Source organism: Armigeres subalbatus, chromosome 2 (assembly GCF_024139115.2).
Source record: "Armigeres subalbatus isolate Guangzhou_Male chromosome 2, GZ_Asu_2, whole genome shotgun sequence".
NCBI lineage: Eukaryota > Metazoa > Arthropoda > Insecta > Diptera > Culicidae > Armigeres > Armigeres subalbatus.
This window is the reverse complement of record NC_085140.1, coordinates 85,011,960-85,034,292: the sequence shown is the minus strand read 5'-3', so window position 1 is coordinate 85,034,292 and position 22,333 is coordinate 85,011,960. Positions and strand designations below refer to the sequence as shown.

The 22,333-nt window shown below is 37.5% G+C and overlaps 1 protein-coding gene across 2 annotated transcripts; it reads left to right on the top strand.

Annotated features, from left to right (window-relative positions):
- The first annotated feature begins 54 nt into the window (after nucleotides 1-54).
- On the top strand, nucleotides 55-16,374 carry LOC134209658 (uncharacterized). 2 transcript variants are annotated; one of them, XM_062685662.1, is made up of 4 exons: nucleotides 55-362; nucleotides 8,156-8,293; nucleotides 14,119-14,496; nucleotides 14,558-16,374. In XM_062685662.1, the coding sequence occupies exons 1-4, from the start codon at nucleotides 256-258 to the stop codon at nucleotides 15,600-15,602; spliced, it is 1,668 nt and encodes a 555-aa protein (XP_062541646.1). In that variant the 5' UTR covers nucleotides 55-255; the 3' UTR covers nucleotides 15,603-16,374. The 2 variants fall into 2 exon arrangements, with proteins under 2 accessions (XP_062541646.1, XP_062541645.1); XM_062685661.1 differs by having other exon boundaries at nucleotides 56-362; nucleotides 14,119-14,502; nucleotides 14,558-16,373.
- The last annotated feature ends 5,959 nt before the right edge of the window (nucleotides 16,375-22,333 follow it).

The window sequence follows — 22,333 nt, the reverse complement described above, 5'->3', positions numbered from 1 at the left end:
GCATCAACGATGGGAAAATGTATAAAAAGATGTTAGTGGGTGCCGGTTCGGATCAGTTTTAAGTTGAATTTTGACCGGCGGGGTGGAAAATTGCGAACGCACGTGTAACGAGAATCAAACATTCGCGAATTATCGCGAGTGAATGGACAATATCCTTGTAATGTGTTAGAAACCGATTCGAAATAAAGGACTGTCAACAAGATTTCAGTGAATACTTTAATAGTGCATCCTTCAGAAGGACATTTGCTAAGGACGATGAAGCTGTTACTAGTGTTCAGTGTTGTGTTTATGAGCGTTCTCTGCGTACAATCAGACCAGTCAGATTTCAACCACATCAACTCAGATGGATCATTTAGTTTTGGGTAATCTTAGTGTTTTTTAATGGAAGAATGTTTAGCAGGATATGTTTATGGAACCTTTGATGAGAAAATCAAAATAAATGGATAATAATTTACTATGTGTGATACTATCAGTGATGAAAAATAGCCACATGCTAAGTGATTCAAAATGGCTGAAGGACTTCATACTACCTATGTAGAACAACCTTGGACTGTTTTCATGATTCCTAGAAGATGTTTTGCTATGGCCATATCATCGTTTTGCATATAAATGCTTGGTGTTTAGTAGCATTTTAAAAAATAGTCTTTAAAAATAGTATTTTGGTATATAACACTATGGGGCTCCGGGCCTTATATAAAAAGTTTGTTTTTGGAGTGATCATATAGCATTTACGTATACTTAATATACGAGAAAGGCACAAACGCGTAAATTCCGAAATCCGCGTAAATCTCAAAAACCGCGTAAAAAACGTTACAAGGCATAAACAGTTCAATACTTACAGAATTGGTTATTAGTGAGTATTAACACAGAGTATTAATCCAATACGTGTGTATCAACGCTACGCTGCAACACATTATTATATATACATTATTGAAGTTAAATCTTTAAACACCCGGATGGGCAGCTGAAATACCTCAAACCTAAATCCCAACCCTGTCCATCCTGAAACTACACAATCTAACATTGATTCGCCACGAGTATCTTACCTTACTAGCTGTTAATAATAATGATTTAGTTTGTAAATATCATAAAGAGTTTCGGCTCCGTTAAGTGTTACACACGCCTGAGCCTGTCAAATAAATGCAATAGATTAAAAAAAAACTCTGATTAATCCACTTAGCGGTGTTGGTGCCTTTCTCGTGCGAAAAAAATAAAAGAAACATGAGTGAGTGCTTTTTAGCGTGTTTTGTGCAAAACAGTAATTTGGCATAACTTCTGATCCCATAGTCCAATCTGGCCAATTTTCAATAGCAAACAATGGGACAGGATCCCCTGTCGTATGGAACTTGTTGCGAGTAATTCGACCAATGCTAAGTTCCAAAAAGTGTGTCTACAAAATTTTGTACACATACACATTACACACAAACACACACACATATACATACATACATACACATAAACAGACATCACCTCAAATTGTAGAGCTGAGTCGATTGGTATATAACACTATGGGTCTCCGAGCCTGCTATCAAAAGTTTGGTTTTGAAGTGATCATATTGCCTTTACGTATACTTAGTATACGAGAAAGGCAAAAATACGTGTGTAAACATTCGCAATCGTTGATTCAAATGTATCTAACGTTTGGAATGCAATTGGCAATCGTTTGGAGATGTCGCGACACACGACACACATAACTTTACTCATGGGAAAATTTATATAACTGAGTATCATTTTTATATAAAACGCAGCTCTAATGGGAATAGGGCACTGCACGGAAACATCTCTTTCTCTTTCGTTCTTCATAAATTTTGACGTTTACTGGCCTTGTTGTTTTCTAATTTCTTTGCAGCGAGAAAGAGCCAATCAGTTGCGTCTGTAAGAATTTCCGCAATCAATTGAGTAGATAGCAGTAGTGAGCTAACGTGTCCTCTGAACATGAAGTGTTTTCTTTATGGTATTGTATTGCAGCAACTAGTCCATTTTGGCACAGCATACTTTTGTAAATCAAAAATTGGTTCTGAAGACAAAGTTTTGATTTTCTGATCGTAAGTGGAAATAGAATAGACACAAACACACACACACTTAATTTTTTTCGCCGAGATTTCGGCACTTTTTCCCGAGGTGGGCACCTCCGAGTTTCAGCAACCTTCATTTCTGCCGAGATATCAGTAAAAGTGACGTTTCGGTTGGTGCGATATACGATAAATTTTTTGATGAATTTTAGTTTTTAAATGTACTGAGCTACAGCGGTGCCCGATTTTGCCGAGCTCGAAAAAGAAAAACTTAGTGTGCTTCATTTATTTGTTACATTTGGCATCATTCAAGCATAATCCGACTACCCGTCTCCTCTTGAATCGAAATCCGTACACCTATTTAATGACGTGATATCTCAATTGTGCCACAATTAGAGTAAAGTGGAGCAAGAGTGCGCGTGGGTAGATGTGTGCGCCGCCGTGCCACGCCGCCGCCGCCGACCGTTTTTGGCACGCCGGCATTTTTGCATCAGCGCGCCGCCGTTTAAAATTTTGTCACGCCGCACGCAGAAGAATCTTGCAAAATTGAAACAACTATTCCGATTGTTGCATCAAACAACGCGAATATTGCCGTTTCAATCTTCAATGGTGGAATTCAATGGGATGGTATAAACTCGTCTTATGACAAGTGAGCTTCAATGTTGTTGTTTCAGCATGTTCACATGCTTCATTTAATCGAATATTATTGTTGTTTCAATCTTGCATCGCATGATTGAAACAATAATAATATCGTTCTTTTGACAACCATTTCATGATTTGGAAAATCTGTATAAACTGATCTACGTAGATCATCCTGTCTATATGAAGTAAGCACGGTGCAGAGGTAAAGTGGATGACTCTCACTCCCCATGTAACTAGTTCGATTCTGCTTCTGTCACTTTTTCCTATTTTGTTGTTGTCATCATATTGTCGATAAAGTAGTTTCACAGCGTTTTTGAATGTAAAAAACAACCATGAATATTGTTATTTTCTGATGTATTATTTGACAGTGACAGCTGGAAAGCATGGTTGAAACAAATATATTCGAGAATTGAATCAACTATCGCGTATGGTTGATTCAATCCTATTTGTGATTGTATCAACAATAAATATTGTTATTCATAAATCAATGCAAAAATATAGTTGATTCGAAGCAGAATCCGGTTGATTCTACCATATTGTTTTCTCCGTGCGCTGATCTATATTTTTCCACGCCGATTCAAATTTGAAGAAGTCCGCAGAATTTTCCGTGGAAATTTCGAAGATTCAGTCGAATTTCCATAGAATTTCCCGAATGATCCCCACATTATCACGTTGGAACCCCAGAGAGTTTTTCGTGAAAATACCAATGATTTTCTTGAGAATTACCGTTGATATTCCGAAAACCTCTTCGTAAAAACTAAGAAAAACTGTGAGTGGGAATTCCGAAGAATTTCTCGCTAAAATAGAATTTTTGTCGTTTGGCAGAAAGTAATTTGGCCGAAAGTCACAAGGCCGAAAGTTGTTAGGCCGAATATGTAGTTTGACCAAGCACATCATTTGACCATCTAGCCCAAAGTTATTTGGTCGAAAATGTTATTTGGTCGACGACCCTTTCCTGTTTTAAATGTTTTCCAATGGAACTTTTCAAGAATGTCTTATGGACAATACAAAGAACCTCCAAAGAAATCCAAAATTCTTCCGGAAAAATTTTCGTTGAAATCTCGCTCAACTTTTCAAAAGGTCCTAAGTAACATTTTTTTCATGATTTAATTTGAGAATTGCAAGCAACAGATTAACATGAAATATATTGATTGCATTATTCAGATTAAATCATGAAAAAATGTTACTTAGGACCTTTTGAAAAGTTAAGCGAGAAATACTGAACATTTTTCGTGAAAATTCAAAAATGTCACTTACAAATTCTGAATTTTGGTGGAACAAGGTGTCTACTCAACTGTAAAAACAAAATTCCCTAATTTTTCCAGTTTTTTTTCAGGTACTCTGCATTAATTTTGAGGTAAAAACAAACTTGCCATATACAGATTTTTGCAGCAAGATAATCGAAACACTATGATACATTTAGGGTAATTCGCCAAATGTTGAACGGCTCATTTCTTCGCCTATTGTTGAACGTCCGTGCATTTCTTATGGGAGTTCAACAATAGGCGGCAAAATTTGCCGTTCAACATTTAGCGGTTTCCCCTATATGCCCAGGGAGGTAAAAAAAAATCCAACCGGAAAATTTCCTAGACCTGATCGGGAATCGAAACTAGCCACCTTCTGCATGGTTTTGCTTTATGGCCCTGACTCGTAAATTAGTTCATCCAGAAATTGCTTCAATCATTCAATCAAAAATTCCTTCAGGTATTCCTTTGAAAATTCCTCCAGGAAATGAAATTGAAAATTCCTTCAAAGAGACATTCTAAGAATTGCTTCGAAAAAATTTCCCTCAGGAATTCCTTCGGAACTTCCTCCAGAATTGCATAAAAAAAAGTCCTTTAGTTATTCTTCGTAAAATACTTTGGAGATTTTTGCAGATATTCTTTTAAAATTTCTTCGAAAATTCGATTGATTTCAATTAGTAATTTCTTTAGAGGAACTTTAGTAAACTTCTTCAAGAATTGTTCCGGAAATTTGTTTGGGACTTTTTTCGAGAATTCCTTCCGAACTTCATACGAATATTCCATCAGAAAATCATTTGACGATTGCTTGGAAAATTCTTTTACGAGTTCCTTTAGCACATTCCTCGGAAATTTTAATGTCATTATTAATGAGATTTTCAGCACACGGCTGGCTCGTATATCAGATTCCTCGAAAATGTTTTAAGGAATTCCTTTAGAAATTCGTTCGGAAATACAGATGATGAAAAAGTATAAAACTGCTAATGTCGCTCCAGTTCATGTGACCAACATCTATTCTGCCCCCACTCACATAATAGTCCTATACTGAGATAACAGCTATTGAAGTTCCAAATCGCATCTTCCATATGAAACTTTAAAAAAATCTAATAAATTGAAACATCATCGTATCTTTCTGAAATTTTGCTAAGATGTCCATCATTTGCTGGATTACCGTAAAGCGATTTAGTTTGATCGAAACATTGTTCAGTTTTGAGCAATTAGTTCATGTAAATTCTTAGTGGGTCTGTTAAGCGGGTACTTTCAATATGGGACTATGACTTGGTATTTTTTTCACTCATGGGCATACAAAATCGCAGTTTTTATTATGATTTATGGAAGTACATAAGAAATGAACCCTATTCTTTGGGTTAACTCTTGCGTGGTTTTTGAAAACGTCGTAAGTCCAAATGAGAGACTCTCTTTCATTACGCTCTCTTTCACTAATATCTAAGCTAGTTTTGCATTTATTGAAATGTTTTCACCTCAACACGCTAGACAAAGCAATTCTTTTCAGATCCCTGTTAAAAAATCCGAGGTAATGTTAGTATGGCTTTGTAATAATCGAAAGAGAAAGTAAACAAAGAGAGCCTATCTTTTGGACTTACGACGTTTTAAAAAATCACGCGAGAACTCAAAAGTGACGAAAAGTTAAAAGGTACTGTTATGCGAGTGGGGGCAGTATTGTGCTAAAACATAGCAGCCAAAAAACCGGTAATATAAGCACAGACAAACAGACGTAACACTAGAGAAATTACCATCGACCATCACTTCAACGATCAATTTGAATTTGATTGATTGCGAGTTTCACAACTAGAGGCGCTAGCGTCGTAATCCTTCGAGTTTGACATTTCACTCCAGCGCCTTCTGGTGACAATGTCTTACGAAACATTGTTTCGTGTAACATGCTCGCAAGATGGTGGTAGAGAAGTTGGGCTATGGATTTTTCAGAAAAATGTTCAAGCTGTTACGTCTGTTTGTCTGTGATATAAGTGTCAAACCGAAAGGGTCTCCAATAGCCTTGTGAGCAAAGGCGTAGGATTGCCAATCTGGAGATGGCGAGTTCGATTCTCGGTCCGGTCTAGGATATTTTCGGCTTGGATACATTCTCGAAACCCTGGGCATAGTGTATCCATTGTACTTGCCACACAAGATACATACTCATGCAATAGCGGGCATAGAAAAAGCTTTCAACTAATAACTGAGGAAATGCTAATAGAATACTAAGTTGAAAGGCAGGCCAAGTTCCAGTTGGAATGAAGAGCCATCGAAGAAGAAAAAGAAGAAGAAGAAGTGTCAAACCGATATTGTTGATGCAACCAATCATACAATACAACATGATAGACATCATATGCCAAGTTAAGCTTATTGAAGCCAATAATTTTAAATGGCAAAACAATTTTAATAACCAGCGTTTTAGTACTTATGCTCTATTGGAAATACATTCGAAAAATGCTTCGGATTTTTTTTAAATCCTTGGGAATTTATATACGAAAACTTTAGAAAACACCTTAAGGAATTGTTCTGGAGGTTTGGAGGTTCCTTCGGAAATTTCTTTACGAATTTCTTTGGAAATTTTAATGAATTCTCTCAGGAATTTCTTTGGGAATTAGTTCTATAATTCCTAGAGGAGATTATTTTCGGTATTTGTTTTGAAGAATTCCTCCAGTAACTTCTCCGGAAATATTTTCGGTCATTTCTAGAGAGTTTTTTTTTCTACAAATTCCTTTGAACATTCGGAAATTCTTTTAAAATTTCCATAGAAATTGATTTCAAAATTCCTTCGGGAATCTATTCATAAATTCATTTTAGAATCCTTCTGAGGAATTCTTAGATTTTTTTTTTGAGAATTAGTTCGAGAATACCTTTAGAAATTCTTTGAAAATTCTTCTGGGAATTCCTTAGAAAATCCATTCGATATTCCAATTCCCCCAGAAATAATTTAGAAAATTACGCTTATAATTCCTAGGACACGTGTATCCTTTGTAAAACCATCCGAAAATTCTTTTGAAAATTGATCCAGAAATTTCTTCGAAAGTTCTTCCAGGAACTGCTCTGAAATCCTTTATTATTATATATTTTTTAATACATTCATGAAGAATTTCCGAGCGAATTCTCAGAAGATTTTATAAGCAAAACCTATTTGATTTCCCGAATAAATGCGTAGCTCTCTTTAGGTATTGCTTCGGGAATTATTCAGAAATTTCTTTGAGGCTGGATAAACGTTTTTTGTCCTTAGATCGGGACAACGATCCATACGTGTTCAATTCTTAAATTTGTTATTTTTTTTTTCATGTTTGAATTTAATTGTGTCAGAAATTCTCTGATAATTCCAGCATTTTTCCAGGTTTTCCAGGTAGTAGTCACCCTGTGGAAATTCTGGAAAATTCCGAAGAACTTTCCATGGCAATTTAAAAAAAATCTCGTGCCAATTAGAATAAATTTCCTATGAAAACTCCTAACAATTTCCATTGAAATCGATTTTTTTTTCTTATTTTGAAAAATTTCCCGCGGAAAATTTCTGGTGAAAACTCTAGCTTCCCGTTAAAACTCCTTAGAGTCTCCCGTGGAGATCCACCGCTTGTAGTACACGTCTTACGGCGTCAACACGTGCGGCCTCATTCCAAAGTTTTCACGTTCAAACATCCTACTTCCCAAAAGTTGTCCTTTATGCCCTACCTGATCTGTTGCCGTTGTACCCCGGACTGTGGGCACCGAAAAGAGTTGGAAAGAGGTTAGACGCACAAAATGGAGTGTGTTCTATTCTTACGTATTACACAGCATTTACCATATGCCATAGTGTTTATACATATGAATGATTTCTTTATAAAATTTATTAAAATGTTTTTTTAATTATTCATAATTGAAATTATTAAATGATAAACTGCTATAGTATCCAAAATCATCCAATTGAAATTTAGTTGAATAACTTAAGCAGAAATAATTCTGTTCAAATAATCATTTAAGTTAAAATATATGATTCATAATAAAAAGCATTATCTCGGGTCATTGATGTAGTGAGGTTTATTCGCGAGGACATTCAAATAAGGTTATAAACCACTAAAGAGTTTAAAAATAAGTTGTCGCTCGTAATATTCTAAATATAACTTTTCATGATGACGCTGTAAGTTATCACTATGATTTTTTAGAAAGTATAAGAAATATGCGTACTACTGCCATGATTCAATGGTTCCACAAACATCATCGAAACAACATTATCTTGATCAAAACACATCAATTTGAAATCCTCGTTCATCATTTCAGTTTAAAAAACTCCGATGTCGGAGGGCACTACCACACGGCCAGTGGAAATCCGAAAACCATCGTCAGGGGCCGATTCGGAAGCCGCCAACCGGATACGGGCCGCGTCGAGGAAACTGTCTACACTGCTGGTCCACGAGGGTAAGTGTTTGTTCGTATGATAGAGTCAATAAAAGTAAAAGGTGTTTCTCCTCGAATCTGCTCTTCTGGCAAATGTGGCAATGAACTTGGATAGTGGATTAAATCATGGTAAAGGTTAGGGTCCGCTGAAAAATTGCAAGACCACAAAACTGCACCGAAAAGTGCGCGCTGTCATCGTTAAACAATCGTTTCGATTACAATGTTCCCAAAGTTAAATGTATGTGGGAATTCAATTATGTTGCCTGTTTCGCTTTGTTATTGGAATACTTGACGAGCGTTTCTGGTTGAACAGTATGTTCCATTCAAATTTTTTTTTTCAATATTTCGCGATTATAGTAATGAATGTTGGGGGGTCCCGTAGCGTAGTTGGCTACACGTTCGCCTTACAAGCGAATGGTCATGGGTTCGATTCCCAGCCCCTCCACCAAAACCTTCGTCAGTCGCCTTATACGGTGGCGTATTGGGGAGCGCCCTTGCAGTTACGACTGCCTGATGACGACTGCCAAATTGTTCTTCTCGGAGGCATTCCTCCAACGTACCCGGATAAATGGTAACCGAACAATGCGCAACGATCATTGAATTCACGACACGGACAAATGGACACAATGGACTCACGGTGAGATGGACCAGCAACGACAACAACAATGAATAATGGAAAATCTAAAAATAGATTCTGTGTGGATTCTGGCAGCAGAATACCACAGTAGATCACGGCACAGTAGCGGTTAAATAACACAGAGTGCCTACCAAATAAATAAAGGAATAAAAATAAAAAGTAATGAATGTAGGCACATATTTTTGAAATATCATAATATGGTCATGCGTGTATATGTGCATTCTATGCAGTATATCGCAGCACCACTTTAGTGGCGAAAACTATGTCTCAATTTACAGAGTTTTGTGTCTTATTTTGTTCGTATTTTGTATGGTGCAATCTGTGCGTAAGTTCATGTTCAGGCATGGAGAGCAATCATCTGTGGTTGGCAGAACTTTGCTACACTAAAAAATAATGGCCATTTCAAATTAATGAATGATCTTATCTAGATTTAAAACGTGCATATTAAAGATCAAGGATTGTGAGTTATTTAGTTAGATTTCTCACAATGTTAACAAGTTTAATTCATCAATCGTCAAATTTTATAGCGTTAATCGATGTAAGTATCAGAACTAACATCTGTGGTGACCGCTGTCTTCCATGACGTGGCAATTGGGCGGACTTGGTGGGACTAACTCAACGACTTAGACTGACGATCCGGATTTTCACACATAATGAATGCTTGAATAACGAGTTTGATGAACTAACGGACTGGACGGACTGGATGGAATAGACGGAGTGGACGGACTGGACGGACTGGATGGAATAGACGGACTGGACGAACTTGTTGTGACGGATCCGGACTTCGAACACCAGAACATCACAGCTTGACGGACTAGACGACCTTGGACGGACTTTGGCGAACTAACGACTTTGATGGACAGGCCAGACAGACTTGTTGGACTTCCTTAGTGATCGAAGAACACTTTTTTTTGTTTTACGTTCGTCCTCTCCAAACTCTCTCTCAATCTCTAATCTTTTTCTCTACAACATCTTATTAACCTTGGGTCTTTAGCTTATTTTCTGCCGCTCAACGCATGCTTTTAAGAAAATCAAAAAAAGACAATTGAGGAAATGACGTTCTACCGATACAAATTTTAAGAATATTACGCCACAGTAAACTCAATTTTATGGTGGCTTGTTTGGTGGTTTCTACGCATACCAGTCCCGCTCAGTGCATGATATCGTAAATGACTACTGCGATTGACATATGTCTCTCCATGCTTTATCTATGGGAGTGATCTGGTTGAAGTGATTATGTGGCCTAAAATGACAATATTTCAGATCGCCCCTATTAGCCACTGGAACAGACTAAGTTTGGAAGATCTAAACAATTGAGCAATGGGACAAATGGACTTGATGTTGTTTTCAATGATTTTCCGAACAAAGTTCGAAGTGTGTGAAAGTTTTCGAAAAATTCACGTCAAAATAGATTGTTCTATGGTAAAAAGTTAGGGGCCCTCCTTAGCCGTGCGGTAAGACGCGCGGCTACAAAGCAAGACCATGCTGAGGGTGACTGGGTTCGATTCCCGGTGCCGGTCCAGGCAATTTTCGGATTGGAAATTGTTTCGACTTCCCTGGGCATAAAAGTATCATCGTGCTAGCCTCATGATATACGAATGCAAAAATGGTAACCTGGCTTAGAAACCTCGCAGTTAATAACTGTGGAAGTGCTCAATGAACACTAAGCTGCGAGGCGGCTCTGTCCCAGTGTGGGGATATAATGCCAATAAGAAGAAGAAGAAGAAGATGGTAAAAAGTTACTATATATATATAATTTATAATGGGGCGCAGTTGTATGAAAAAACGCAAACTTCGTCCGATCAAGTGAGATCAAGGTTTTTCTGAATCGTTTTGGGACCCAACTATGCAAAATATAGGCTCGATAGGCTGCAACCTCGTATGCCGCATCGCGATTTTAATTTACATGGAGATTAGTATGGGAAAACGCACTTTTTTACATTTTTGCTCTTAGCGACTTCAATTTATCATCAATCACGTGATGCCGAAAGGTCTACAAAAAATGTTATTACGTTGTTTACGTTTATGTTATTTGTTCAAACCATATGCATGAAATCAATATTTCTGCCAGCACTACCGGACAACCTATGGTTATCGAAGAGCAAAACCCTTCTTCCTTCTTGTCGGATTTTTTTCTTTGTGAAATAATTCCGGATAGCACCCATTAGCTCTACAGCCCTATAAGATCAATTATTTTGAAATAACACTCAGTTAAATTATTGGTCTACGTAATACGGCAGTGCTGGCAGAACAAATGATTTTTTGCATTTGGTTTGAACACTCAATGTTCAAAGCCTAATAACTTTTTTCGTGGACGATCCAGCAACGTGCCTTCTTCAGCAAAGTTTTTCGGCATCCTTTGGGTTATACTTTAACGCAATGTGCCACTTGGTTTACGATGAACTGAAACCTCTAGTAGTAGAAATGCAAAAATATACGTTCTCCCATACTAATTTCCATACAAACTTCAAACGCGATGCGGAAAGCGAGGAAGCAACCAATCAGTCCCAAATTCTGCACAGTTGTTCAGGACCCAGAATGGCTTCGAAAAACCATTGATATGGAAAAATTACCATGACGCCCCACTCTATGCTTGGCATTTTTACGACCGCGCATCACGCAAGAATCGACAGCCCTTTTTGCTAATTTATATTCGTTTTCTTCTTCTACTTACTATGAAACTGAAAAAAAATCTAAATTTAATCTTTTCTATGAAATGTTTTTTCGTTTTGTATGGAATTTACAAATCTTGATCATCTGTACATATACAATACACCCGATCAGCGACTGTTAGATTTTCTAATAATTCTGTATAAGAACCAACCAGAACCAGTATAAGAACTAGACATATGTGAAATTGTTAGATTATTATACAAAAAGTGTGATCTCACAACAAATACCTATTGCTAGAAATGCTTGGAAAATTGTAAGGTCTAATACAACATTTGTATAAGAATCTGGCATATCCCAAGTTACATTTTAAGTTTTATCATACTCTAGTAGCTGTTTTGGAGAGTAAATTTACAAGACTAACAACAAAACAAAAAACTCCATGTCAACCTCTTGAATACCGCTACAAGAGTAAGTTATGACCAAGTGGCCCATTCTTGAGAACGTCTTCAAAGCAAGTTCAAGTCTGGTAATAAGACTACCATAAAACCACTGTCAAAAAATAAGAAATTCTTTTTTTCCGTGGAGCCAGATGCTAGAAATGACAAAATGTCTGAATGAAAAAAAGTAACACACAATCATGGATACGGAAATAAAACAATTTTTGATCATCGTAAAATTAAATGCTCAGAAATTCGTTTGCGTGCATCAAATTTTCGTGCCGTTCAAATTTCTGGTGAAAACAGGTAACAAAAACAGAATGTTTAAGTGCGCCATTAAAATATTTTTATTTACGGCGGTGGAATATCAGAGAATATCAAATCATCACGTTTTTTTGACTATTTGAATTTAATTCCGCGTCAAGACATTTTAGGTACTCTAAATTATCGAAAACATTGCATAATGTGACGGTATTAACATTTATTAACAAATTTCGCTTAATATTCTAGCAAATATAAGAATTATTTCATATTATTAATATGGCTATCATTACACTATGGGCGGTTTTCGTATGAACTTATGGACAAAATTGATTGTTGCACATCATATGGCGAATATGGGCTTCCGCAATACAGCGGTATAAGATAGCAGTACATTATCTGAAAGTTTCCAGGATCAGTTCCCTGTGTTTAGGTATACCAAATGTTTAAATGAAAATTTGTTCGAATATAAGCATAAGCGAAAATGTCCCAAATGTGGGATATATTGAAAACGTAATATTTATTCAGGGTCGGTATGATAACAAGATACAAAAATCCTAATGACAACTACATCCATACTATTGTATGCTTAATTTGACTTAATGCCCTTTATAGCCTACAAAATCAAATGGGATAATGATTAGAACGAATCAGATTCTTTTGAATGTATTGGATGTCCATAAACAAGAATACGGGTGAATATGAATGAAAGCAATAATTGCATTAGAAAAATACTAACATATACAGTACTATGTAATAAGTATAACCTAGGGAATATTTTGTTCAGAACTAGTAGTGGAATGGAAATTGTTGTAGGAATGAAATGGAATGGAATATTATCTTTCTCCACGTTTGAGATGATTTCATTATTTTGAATAAAAATTATAAGGAGTAACATCATCACTGAAAGTATGTATTTATTGTCATCTGATATTCCATAGTTCATGGATTTTGATATAAACATAAAGCTCTAGTACAATACCATTATAAATCAATTGAAAACTACGAAGATTTATGAAGGTTATTTGTAAGATAAAATTAAGATCAAAATATTTGGCCTCATGACAGTTTTTAAGATTGGTAGCCTATCAAGCATTTGACATTTGTGGTTTTATTGCACATTTTATAATGGTTTTGAAGTTAACTATGAGCGCGTAATTAAAGTTCATCTTGCAGCATTGAACAAAGCTGTGATAAAACTGTAAATAAATCCATGAAATCTTAAAATTGTTACTTGGGATGCCCAGTTCTTATACAGGTTTTGTAAGGTTCTTATACAGAACTGTTAGAAAATACTTTATACAGAATTGTTAGAAAATCTAACAATCCTGGTTGGTTGATAACTCGAAGTTTCCATTATAATTCGATAATGGAATGATCGATTTGTGAAAATTTTTGTTTGTTCACTTAATCAATAGGGAAAATGTTATAATAAAACTATAAAAAAATAAATTTCTTCCTGAAGAACTAATTTGTTTTCTAGATAAACTGTTTAGGTTAGCAAAAAAAATATCAGAAAATTGAAACAGATTTTATGACCGTGATTGTGATGAATGATTTGTTTATCGGCTTTATCGGTCAGTTCTACTCAAAGTATGAGGGAGTGAATAATCGAAAGATAATTGAAAATCATCACAATGAAAGCCGTTCGCTAGGGCACGAAGAAGTATGAAACGATAGAGGATGAAAGGGAGAAAGGAAGATCATCTTTTGAACAGCACACAATCGAAGCGTGAATCTTCTTGTCTAACGTCATGGTTGTGGACGGCCCTCTTTTTAATCTCAGTGAATGGAAAATTTTACCTCACTAAACAAGCATATTTTCTACTTAAAAGTTCTTTCATCGTATGAATATATTGCTGTAATATTTTGTTTTCAATTTTTCATCCATCTCTTAGATTTCGAGCACGTGGTCCTAAAATTCACCGAAAACAAAACCTATCGCAAGTCCCCCGAGGTCCGATCGGCACCCCAGAGGACCCTCAAGCCGATCCGTACGATGACCCCAGTTACGATTTCCAGTTCAAGACTCGCAACTACCAGCGCCGCGAGGGTTCCGATGCCAACGGACGGGTTAATGGGCTCTACACTTACGTGGATGATGTTGGCGAACAGCACTCGGTTCGATACTCGGCGGGATCGGGTACCGGTTTCGAGGTAGCCAATCCGGTCCCGGATGCACCCAACACGATAGCGTACGAGAGCCCTCTCTATAAAACGCACAAACAGGTGCGAGGAAAAGTTGCATTCGAAAGTGGACCGAGTGGATCCGGGCAGTATAAGTAGTTGTAATGTGCATTGTTTGAGAACTGAATGAAAAATTACATCCCGTTTTAGGTTGCTTTCGGTTGGGCCCGATCAACGTCGATCCGAAACGACTGGCCCGGATGGTATCACTCGTGGTTCATACTCATACTTGGATGACAAAGGAATACAACGAACGGTGCAGTACATAGCTGGAGCAGGGATTGGCTACAAGGTAGTTCAAAGTACAACAGGGGCCGGTAGCCACCTACTCGCCTCACCTGCCACCAACTTTGGCATAAGTCACGTAGAACAGAGCGATGTACCGGATAACAACAATCCGAGCTACAATGCTAGCCCTTCTGGCCCTGCATCCTTCCCTAGTGGGGGAGGTGATCGACCAGGTAGTGGGTCTCGACCAACCGCCGCTGGTTTTGATGGAGCACGTCCAACCGGTCCTGGGTTCGACGGATCAAGACCAACGGGAAGTGGATATGATGGAACGAAACCTGACCAAGACGGCTATGAAAGCGGTCGTCCAACAGGACCGGCGTTCGATGATGACTTCGATCGAAAACGACCAACCACACCACCAAACAAGGTTCCCTCTAGCACCGATCGTCCAGACCCCAATGATGGCAAGGTACGATTCCCCGATGAAGATTCCGACTATGGAGGCAAACCACAAGATGGCAGCATAATTGGTCTCGTGCCTCCCAAGTACGACTATGAACCAACAGAAGACCCACCGCTATCGGGTCCGTTCGACATTAGCATCTCCAGTGGACCATCAGGCCCCTCCGGTTCTGGTTATCCAAACTTTGATGAGTCAGCTCCAGGCGCGTTTAACTCCAACGATTTCACCAACTACCCAGAAGTTAGCTACGACCGTAAGAAGTTGGAAGAAGATCGAAAGAAAGATTGGCGAGATTTTTCAAAGGATTCTACCATTATCAAAAACGTCGGTGATTGGTATGTGGGGCTGGCTCCGGGAGCTTCCGTGAGGGCTCACATCCAAAATATTGATCTGCTTCCATATGGAGGACGGGCTCCGTCGCCAAGTGAGGCACTGCGAAGGGACACCCAAAGCCAATCGAAGCCAAAGCGACCATCGTCTTCGTACAAGCGAAGGCGGTGAGATTTAACACGACACAAGAGTTATATTTGTTATCACGAACAAATGGAGATAATGTGCTGAACATATCTCGTGTTTCGAAATGCAGACTCAACCTTTGCCTTTGAAATCCTTCATAATAATGAAGCAAAACAATGTTTAATTCGTAATCGATACAGAAGGCTGTCTTGTAGCAGGGCTGTTTGTATGTTTTAAGTGAAACAAGATGTTCGAGTGTCAAGTTCAATATAACTAGAATTGTAAATAAATTAAATCTGTACTGAACAAAGATGAGGCTATTTGATTGATATATCTCACATTTCAACGCTTTTATACCTCATTGTTCTAATGCTGCATCCTGTGTAGATCACCCATGCGTAACACTACCGCCTCAACGTCGTAAAAAAGCTCACCTTATATATTTGAACGACCCTTCAAGAATAATATCCATGGCGGTTAGTAAAAAGATATGTATAGTAGAATAATCTTTTCAATATTCGAAATTGTGGAAAATGTAAAATACCGTGGTTTGAGCTTCAAAGAGGTTGATTTAACTGTTCAAGGTTGTTCGTTCGGAATTACAACTATACTCAATATCGATCGTATTCACAATATACCTACAAGGAATGAAGTAAGTAATTCTAAATGCCCTTTATAACTTAATCGTTACTAAGATCGCACATATGACCGATGGATCTAGTTTTACTAGTTCCATATAGCCATAAGTAAGATGTTAAACAACTTTAATTCTTTAGTGAAAATTACCTTATTAATTACCTGTAGGAGTTGCTTTGGTTGAAGGGAGGATCTTGTTAGAATAGTAGACATACAAACGTTTTGTTTAAAGGTTGTAAGCAAAACTTCAATTATTGAAATTTATGCAAATTAAGCTTCTTCAATTTGTCGGTTACTGACAAATAGATGCATATATACATTTAATTAACATGATGACGTCCCTTCGATGCGAATGCGTTTTCATTTGAATAGCATAGTGTGAAATAGCGATCGTGCATGCAAAGATGGGCGCAAGTTCATCGTTTCATGATATTATTCTAATGAGGGAGTGAGCGATACTGCCAATCGTGCCGTCCGGTAGTTTAGCACAGGGAAAAGTTTTTTCTTTTGTGATGGTTAATTACAATTATTCATTGCTACTATTCTTTCTGAAACGATGCGATGTCTATATAGAAACTATTTCAATTTATTTACGCCGCGTTATTCATTAACCAAAAACTTCGTTTTTCTTCGAGTAAAAAAGGGGTTTCATCAAAGAAACACCCAGGTAGTGTAATATGTATCATGTCCCTGAAATACCCGTGTATATTATACTTAACGATTTTGGATAACTAAGATAGAATAGCGAGATGTGTGTTCATGCACGCTCAAACTAAAACTGAGCTTTCGTATATTCTCATATCGATAACAGATTTGCTGCGAACGCACACATTTCAAGTGCTGATATAACAGTCCCATAGAAATAAAATTATACCAAAACGATTGTAGTTTTCCTAATGATAGGTAGGGTAACAGTATCAGTTTTGGCCATGTTCTTAATTTGGCCAGTTTCTCGCATAACTCCGAAAATAGAGCAATTTTCATAAGTTTTATTAGCTCTGACAGGAGATATATCCCTCATCCATCTTCGCTGTTGAAACTGATCAATATTTTTTTTTGTTGAAAAATATGCATTTTCAGCGTAGGCTTGATAGAATTGTAACCGGTATAATTTCCTTAGAAATTTGCCCGCTTGACGCCTACTACGTTTACGCCAACACAAAATATATTTTAGTTACAAAATAAAGATTGTCCCTTCGGTCCCCTTCGTTCTGCTGTCCGAAACATGTTCGGTACAGAACAGTCAAATCGTATGTATTTTTCCTTCATTGACATTTAGCACCCTATCCTCGCCAGCAAAAGATGTTCCGGACAGCGACGACAGCAACTAAAATATCTTTCGACAACGCCAACGGGAAGGCTGGAGGTAGGTATAATAAAAACCGGCACGCTGAGTCTCTTCTGGCATGAACCGTTCTCTGATATAGGTGTGAGCGAGGGATGAAATATGTATCGCATTGAAGAGTTCAAAAACGTCCTTGGACATAACCACGGGAATGGTGAAGAATGGTTCCCCCGCAGTAATCTACGCGAATTCCATTAATAACTAAGAAAGTTTAGCCTTACTTGTGTGTAAAACTATAATGGAGTGGATGTGTTCAAATAAAGTATTTGAGTATTTTCTTGGTCATGGTAATTTGGCGTGTACGCCGACCATGTGGCATTTAAGAGGGGGAGGGGTCTCATTGGTGTGCATTGGTGCTGGGCAAGGATTGCTTCTAGTTACAATACTGAAAAAGTTTTCAAACAGGAAAAAAAAGTATTTGTTGATTCAAACAAGTTTAACACAGTAGAAGTAAATGGGAGAATTGTAGAATCTTATTATTGTGTAAATTTCCCCTAAGATGCTCAAAAAATAATTAATCTGGTTTTTCTTGTCCTACCGATGAAACCGCGCAGGGCACAGCCGTATTTCATCGAAGAAGATGAAATACGGCTGTGACCAGCCAGACGCAATATCGGGACTACGTTTATTTTGAACTTCAACTCGAACCCGTGTTCTACATCTGGCAAAACTGGACGACAAAATCAGAAAAAAAAAGTTTGTTTTCGCGATGCTGATGTGTTGCATTTAGTTCTCGATCTCTATAATCGACTGGTTACTGGCGTTTGTTGTTTAATTGGAAAAATTCCGAGATTATTTGGTCATAAAGTATGAAGGGAATCATCGCTTTAACAGCGTTGAAGTCACTTGCTTGTTTGCATGTTCAGATAAGTTAAAACAATAAGTTACTACGATAATCTAAGTTATTACGATATCTGAATGTCCTCAAGAGTGTTTTGTTTTAGGCGAAAATGGGCCTCTTAGAGAAAACGATAGGTAGGGATTTTGAAAACTGTTTAGCAGCATATAAGCATAAAAGCATATGGAGACGCATGGTACATTTGTGTAATGATTCATCTTGTTACTGAACTTTTTGCATATTTCATCTCATCATTTTTATTAAATAAATGAACAAGTGTGCACGCATTTATATGGGACGAGCTCGGTGGTCTAGTGGCTATCGCTTCTGCCTTATAAGCAGTAGGTCGTGGGTTCAATTCCAGGCTCGTCCCTTTCCTACTTTGTATTTCTATCTTAGTTCTTTCTGTGTTTCACATTATACCAAAAAAACGAATCCTACTGTTATAACCTTCCACACAATCCCAAAACCTCCCGTGGCACCTATGAGAGGTCGTAGTGTTCTCTGCATCTTTCTTAAGTAGGTGTCCAACAAACCATCCTTCCCATTCCTCAGCATTCGCAAGGACGTGGCCAGGACAGATCTCGACTATTGGAGAGTACATTGCTTCCATTTAAGAGTTAGTGATTAGTCCCAAATCAATATCTGTGGTAACGGATGAAAGTAGTTGTACTCTCATACAATAGTCTTGGCTTGTACCACCTACGAATTTGTGCGAACTGCGAACTGCTAAAGTGTGCAAGCATTTATATGGAATTTGTATTAAGGCTCCCCCAGACCTAAGCGATTCCATCGCCGCGACGGCGACAACTAGTCGCCGCGATTCTATCGTTGGGTCGCTGCAAGCAATATTTGATTTACGCTTCCATACCAACGGCGACAGAATCGCTGTCGCCAAGCGATAGAATCGCGTCGTGACTGTCGCGTCGCGTGTGTTTGGGGGAACCTTTATGGGAAACCTGAACCTAATTGCATGTTGGGAAGTACTGATCTTGGCTAACACGTCGAATACCGCAGAATCATGATTTCAAACAGCAGGTTCCTGGACGAAAATCAATCTAGCTTGTCCCTGCAAGCCCCTAAAGTCCTTGCGTTTCATATTGGTTTGATGCAGATTGAGGGTCTTCAAATTGTTCTGTAGTTTAGATCAATTAGTGCACAAGGTCAACTACGCCAGGAATGCAATCGAAACCAACTCAGCATGTCCATTCAAGTTACTTGAGTTCTTGCAAATTATGTGTAGTTCAAAATAGTTTGATGCAGATGTTATAGTTATAGGATCCAGCAAGTCAACTACGTCTGATATCCAATTGGGTTTAACCCAGAATGTCCATACAATTCCCTACACGTAAAAAAATAACCTTATATGTTATGGCAAAAAACCATTCGAAAATACTTATACTCTTCATTATGCCACCTAATGAATGGTCCCATATCAAAAAGCTAATAACATTCATAAGTTAATGAAAATTATAAGTTTTCGAATGTATGTGACTAATGCGATGTATAAGTTTTTTCTTATACATGTCATTAAGCGCCTGCTTTGGCAAAAAAGTATTAGAAATATTAATAATAAACAACATTAAATTTTTTTACGTGTAGAGCCGTAATGAATGAGCTCGAGATTCCCAAATTAGATTTAGTTATGCTAAGCATAACTTGTTTCTATAGTAATCATTCTGTTTTCTAGTTTGTGAAAAATCGCAGTACGCTATGTTTACCTGTATAAAGTTTTGTCAGTTTTGTAAGACTTTTTGGACGAATAGATGCAAAATCAAAATGCCTTAGGGCCCTCCTTAGCCATGCGGTAAGACGCGCGGCTACAAAGCAAGACCATGCTGAGGGTGGCTGGGTTCGATTCCCGGTGCCGGTCTAGGCAATTTTCGGATTGGAAATTGTCCCGACTTCCTTGGGCATAAAAGTATCATCGTGTTAGCCTCATGATATACGAAGCAAAAATGGTAACTTGGCTTAGAAACCTCGCAGTTAAGAACTGTGGAAGTGCTTAATGAACACTAAGCTGCGAGGCGGCTCTGTCCCAGTGTGGGGATGTAATGCCAATAAGAAGAAGAAGAAGAAGAAATGCCTTAAGAAGCCAGAAAATTTGGAAGCAGCATCGGTCACCACACCATGACCATTCGCTTATAAGGCGAACGGGTAGCCAACTACGCTACGGGACCCCCCTTCAGGCAGTTCTTCATCCTCCCATATTTTCTGGATAATGTGGTGGATTGATTGATGCAGTTGTTCACTTCTGTGTTTGAGAAGCTCGACCGGGATCTCGGCCTTCCCAGCAGCTTTACTGTTTTTCAGCTCGTTTAGAACCTTTTTAACCTCGTCCAGCGTTGGTGGTTCCACAGCTTGACCGTTGCCGAAGCTGTCATTCCCCCTATAAGCGAAGTGATAAATTTGAAATAAATTAGGTTTGGAATCTATTTTAATTGGATATGTTGGATGAATATATCTTATTGAATAATGTTTGAAATCGAAAAATATATTGTATATTTGATATTAATTAAAGATGGATTGATTATAAATTTGAATTAGATTTGACATGCAAGAAAGGAATATCGTTGATATCAGCTTTTGGCATGTGCAATAATTGAAATATTATCACTTACATAACAGATGCTTGACACATCTGGGCAGCGTGAAACTACATCATGATTAAAATTGAATTGCATATCAATTGGAGTTTGATCAAATGGGATCAAATCTTTGTTGGGATTATTTGTCATATAAATTGAAGTGCAAAAAAATGGATGAAATGAGGTTTGACTTTAGTATAATTGTGTACATAGAATAAAATGCTGTATATAAACTGAAGCTGTATCGGATTGTATGGAAACAAGAATAGAGTTGAATTGAATTTTATTGAACCTGACGGCAGTAAAATACTTAATTGAAGAATTAGTTATAAATTTGGCGTGGCTTCGATTTGCACTGGTTTCGGATTGAATTTTGATTGATTTCAAATTAGAATGATATGGGATTGAATTTGATTTACATTGTTTTTGAATCGAATCTAGATTTGATTTTGATAAAATTTTAATTGCATTAAAATAGAATTCGGATATAATTGATATGTAAAATGATACTGAAGTGGATATGAATCAGATTAGATTAGATTTTTCATTATTTATGATTTATATGGAATTTCTATCGGTTCTAACACAATTGATTTATGAGTATTGCGAATAGGTGATTTAGTAAAGATAATTTTTATTTTTTTAGCTGAATTTGAGATGAAATATATATGAATTTTTATTTCCTGAACACATTATAAGAGTACAGAAGGGAAAAGATGTGGAGAATATGGTGATAGTTCATATAGATGCAAATGTATTCATAATAAAACATTTATATCAAATGTAAAGTATGCTGCTAAGCATAACTTGTTTCTATAGTAATGATTCTGTTTTCTAGTTTGTGAAAAATCGCAGTACGCTATGTTTACCTGTATAAAGTTTTGTCAGTTTTGTGAATACTTTTTGGACGAATAGATGCAAAATCAAAATGCCTTTAGGAGCCAGAAAATTTGGAAGCAGCATCGGTCACCACAGCATAGTCAAATCACTCGCAATCCATTTGTCAAGCTTATTCAGTAGCCGCTAGGTTGCGAAGGCCGACGGAGGTCCTTCGTGGCTTAGTTGGTGAAAGCACCGGTCTAGCGTACTGAGGGTCGTGGGTTCGAGCAGAGCATGAAATATTCATCTTCATGAAGCAATTTCAGTTCGAATTTTGACTAATATCGCATGATTATTCAAAACATAGAATGGCATAGTCAGACGACTACTCCACCAACTCATTAATTTGGCTGTCACTGAATGTGCCTACTATGTGCAGGAAAAACATAATTAGCATTGTTTATATTGATGTTTACCGTTGAAAGTGCTTCGTGAATGAAAATCGGATTCAGTTCTATGTGATAAACTACTTTACTCATTTAAAACTTGT

Coding starts and splice junctions, on each gene's coding strand:
- LOC134209658 (XM_062685661.1), top strand. CDS start 256: ATGAAGCTGTTACTAGTGTTCAGTGTTGTGTTTATGAGCGTTCTCTGC. Junction 363..8,155: donor GATGGATCATTTAGTTTTGG/GTAATCTTAGTG, acceptor TCATCATTTCAG/TTTAAAAAACTCCGATGTCG. Junction 8,294..14,118: donor TACACTGCTGGTCCACGAGG/GTAAGTGTTTGT, acceptor TCCATCTCTTAG/ATTTCGAGCACGTGGTCCTA.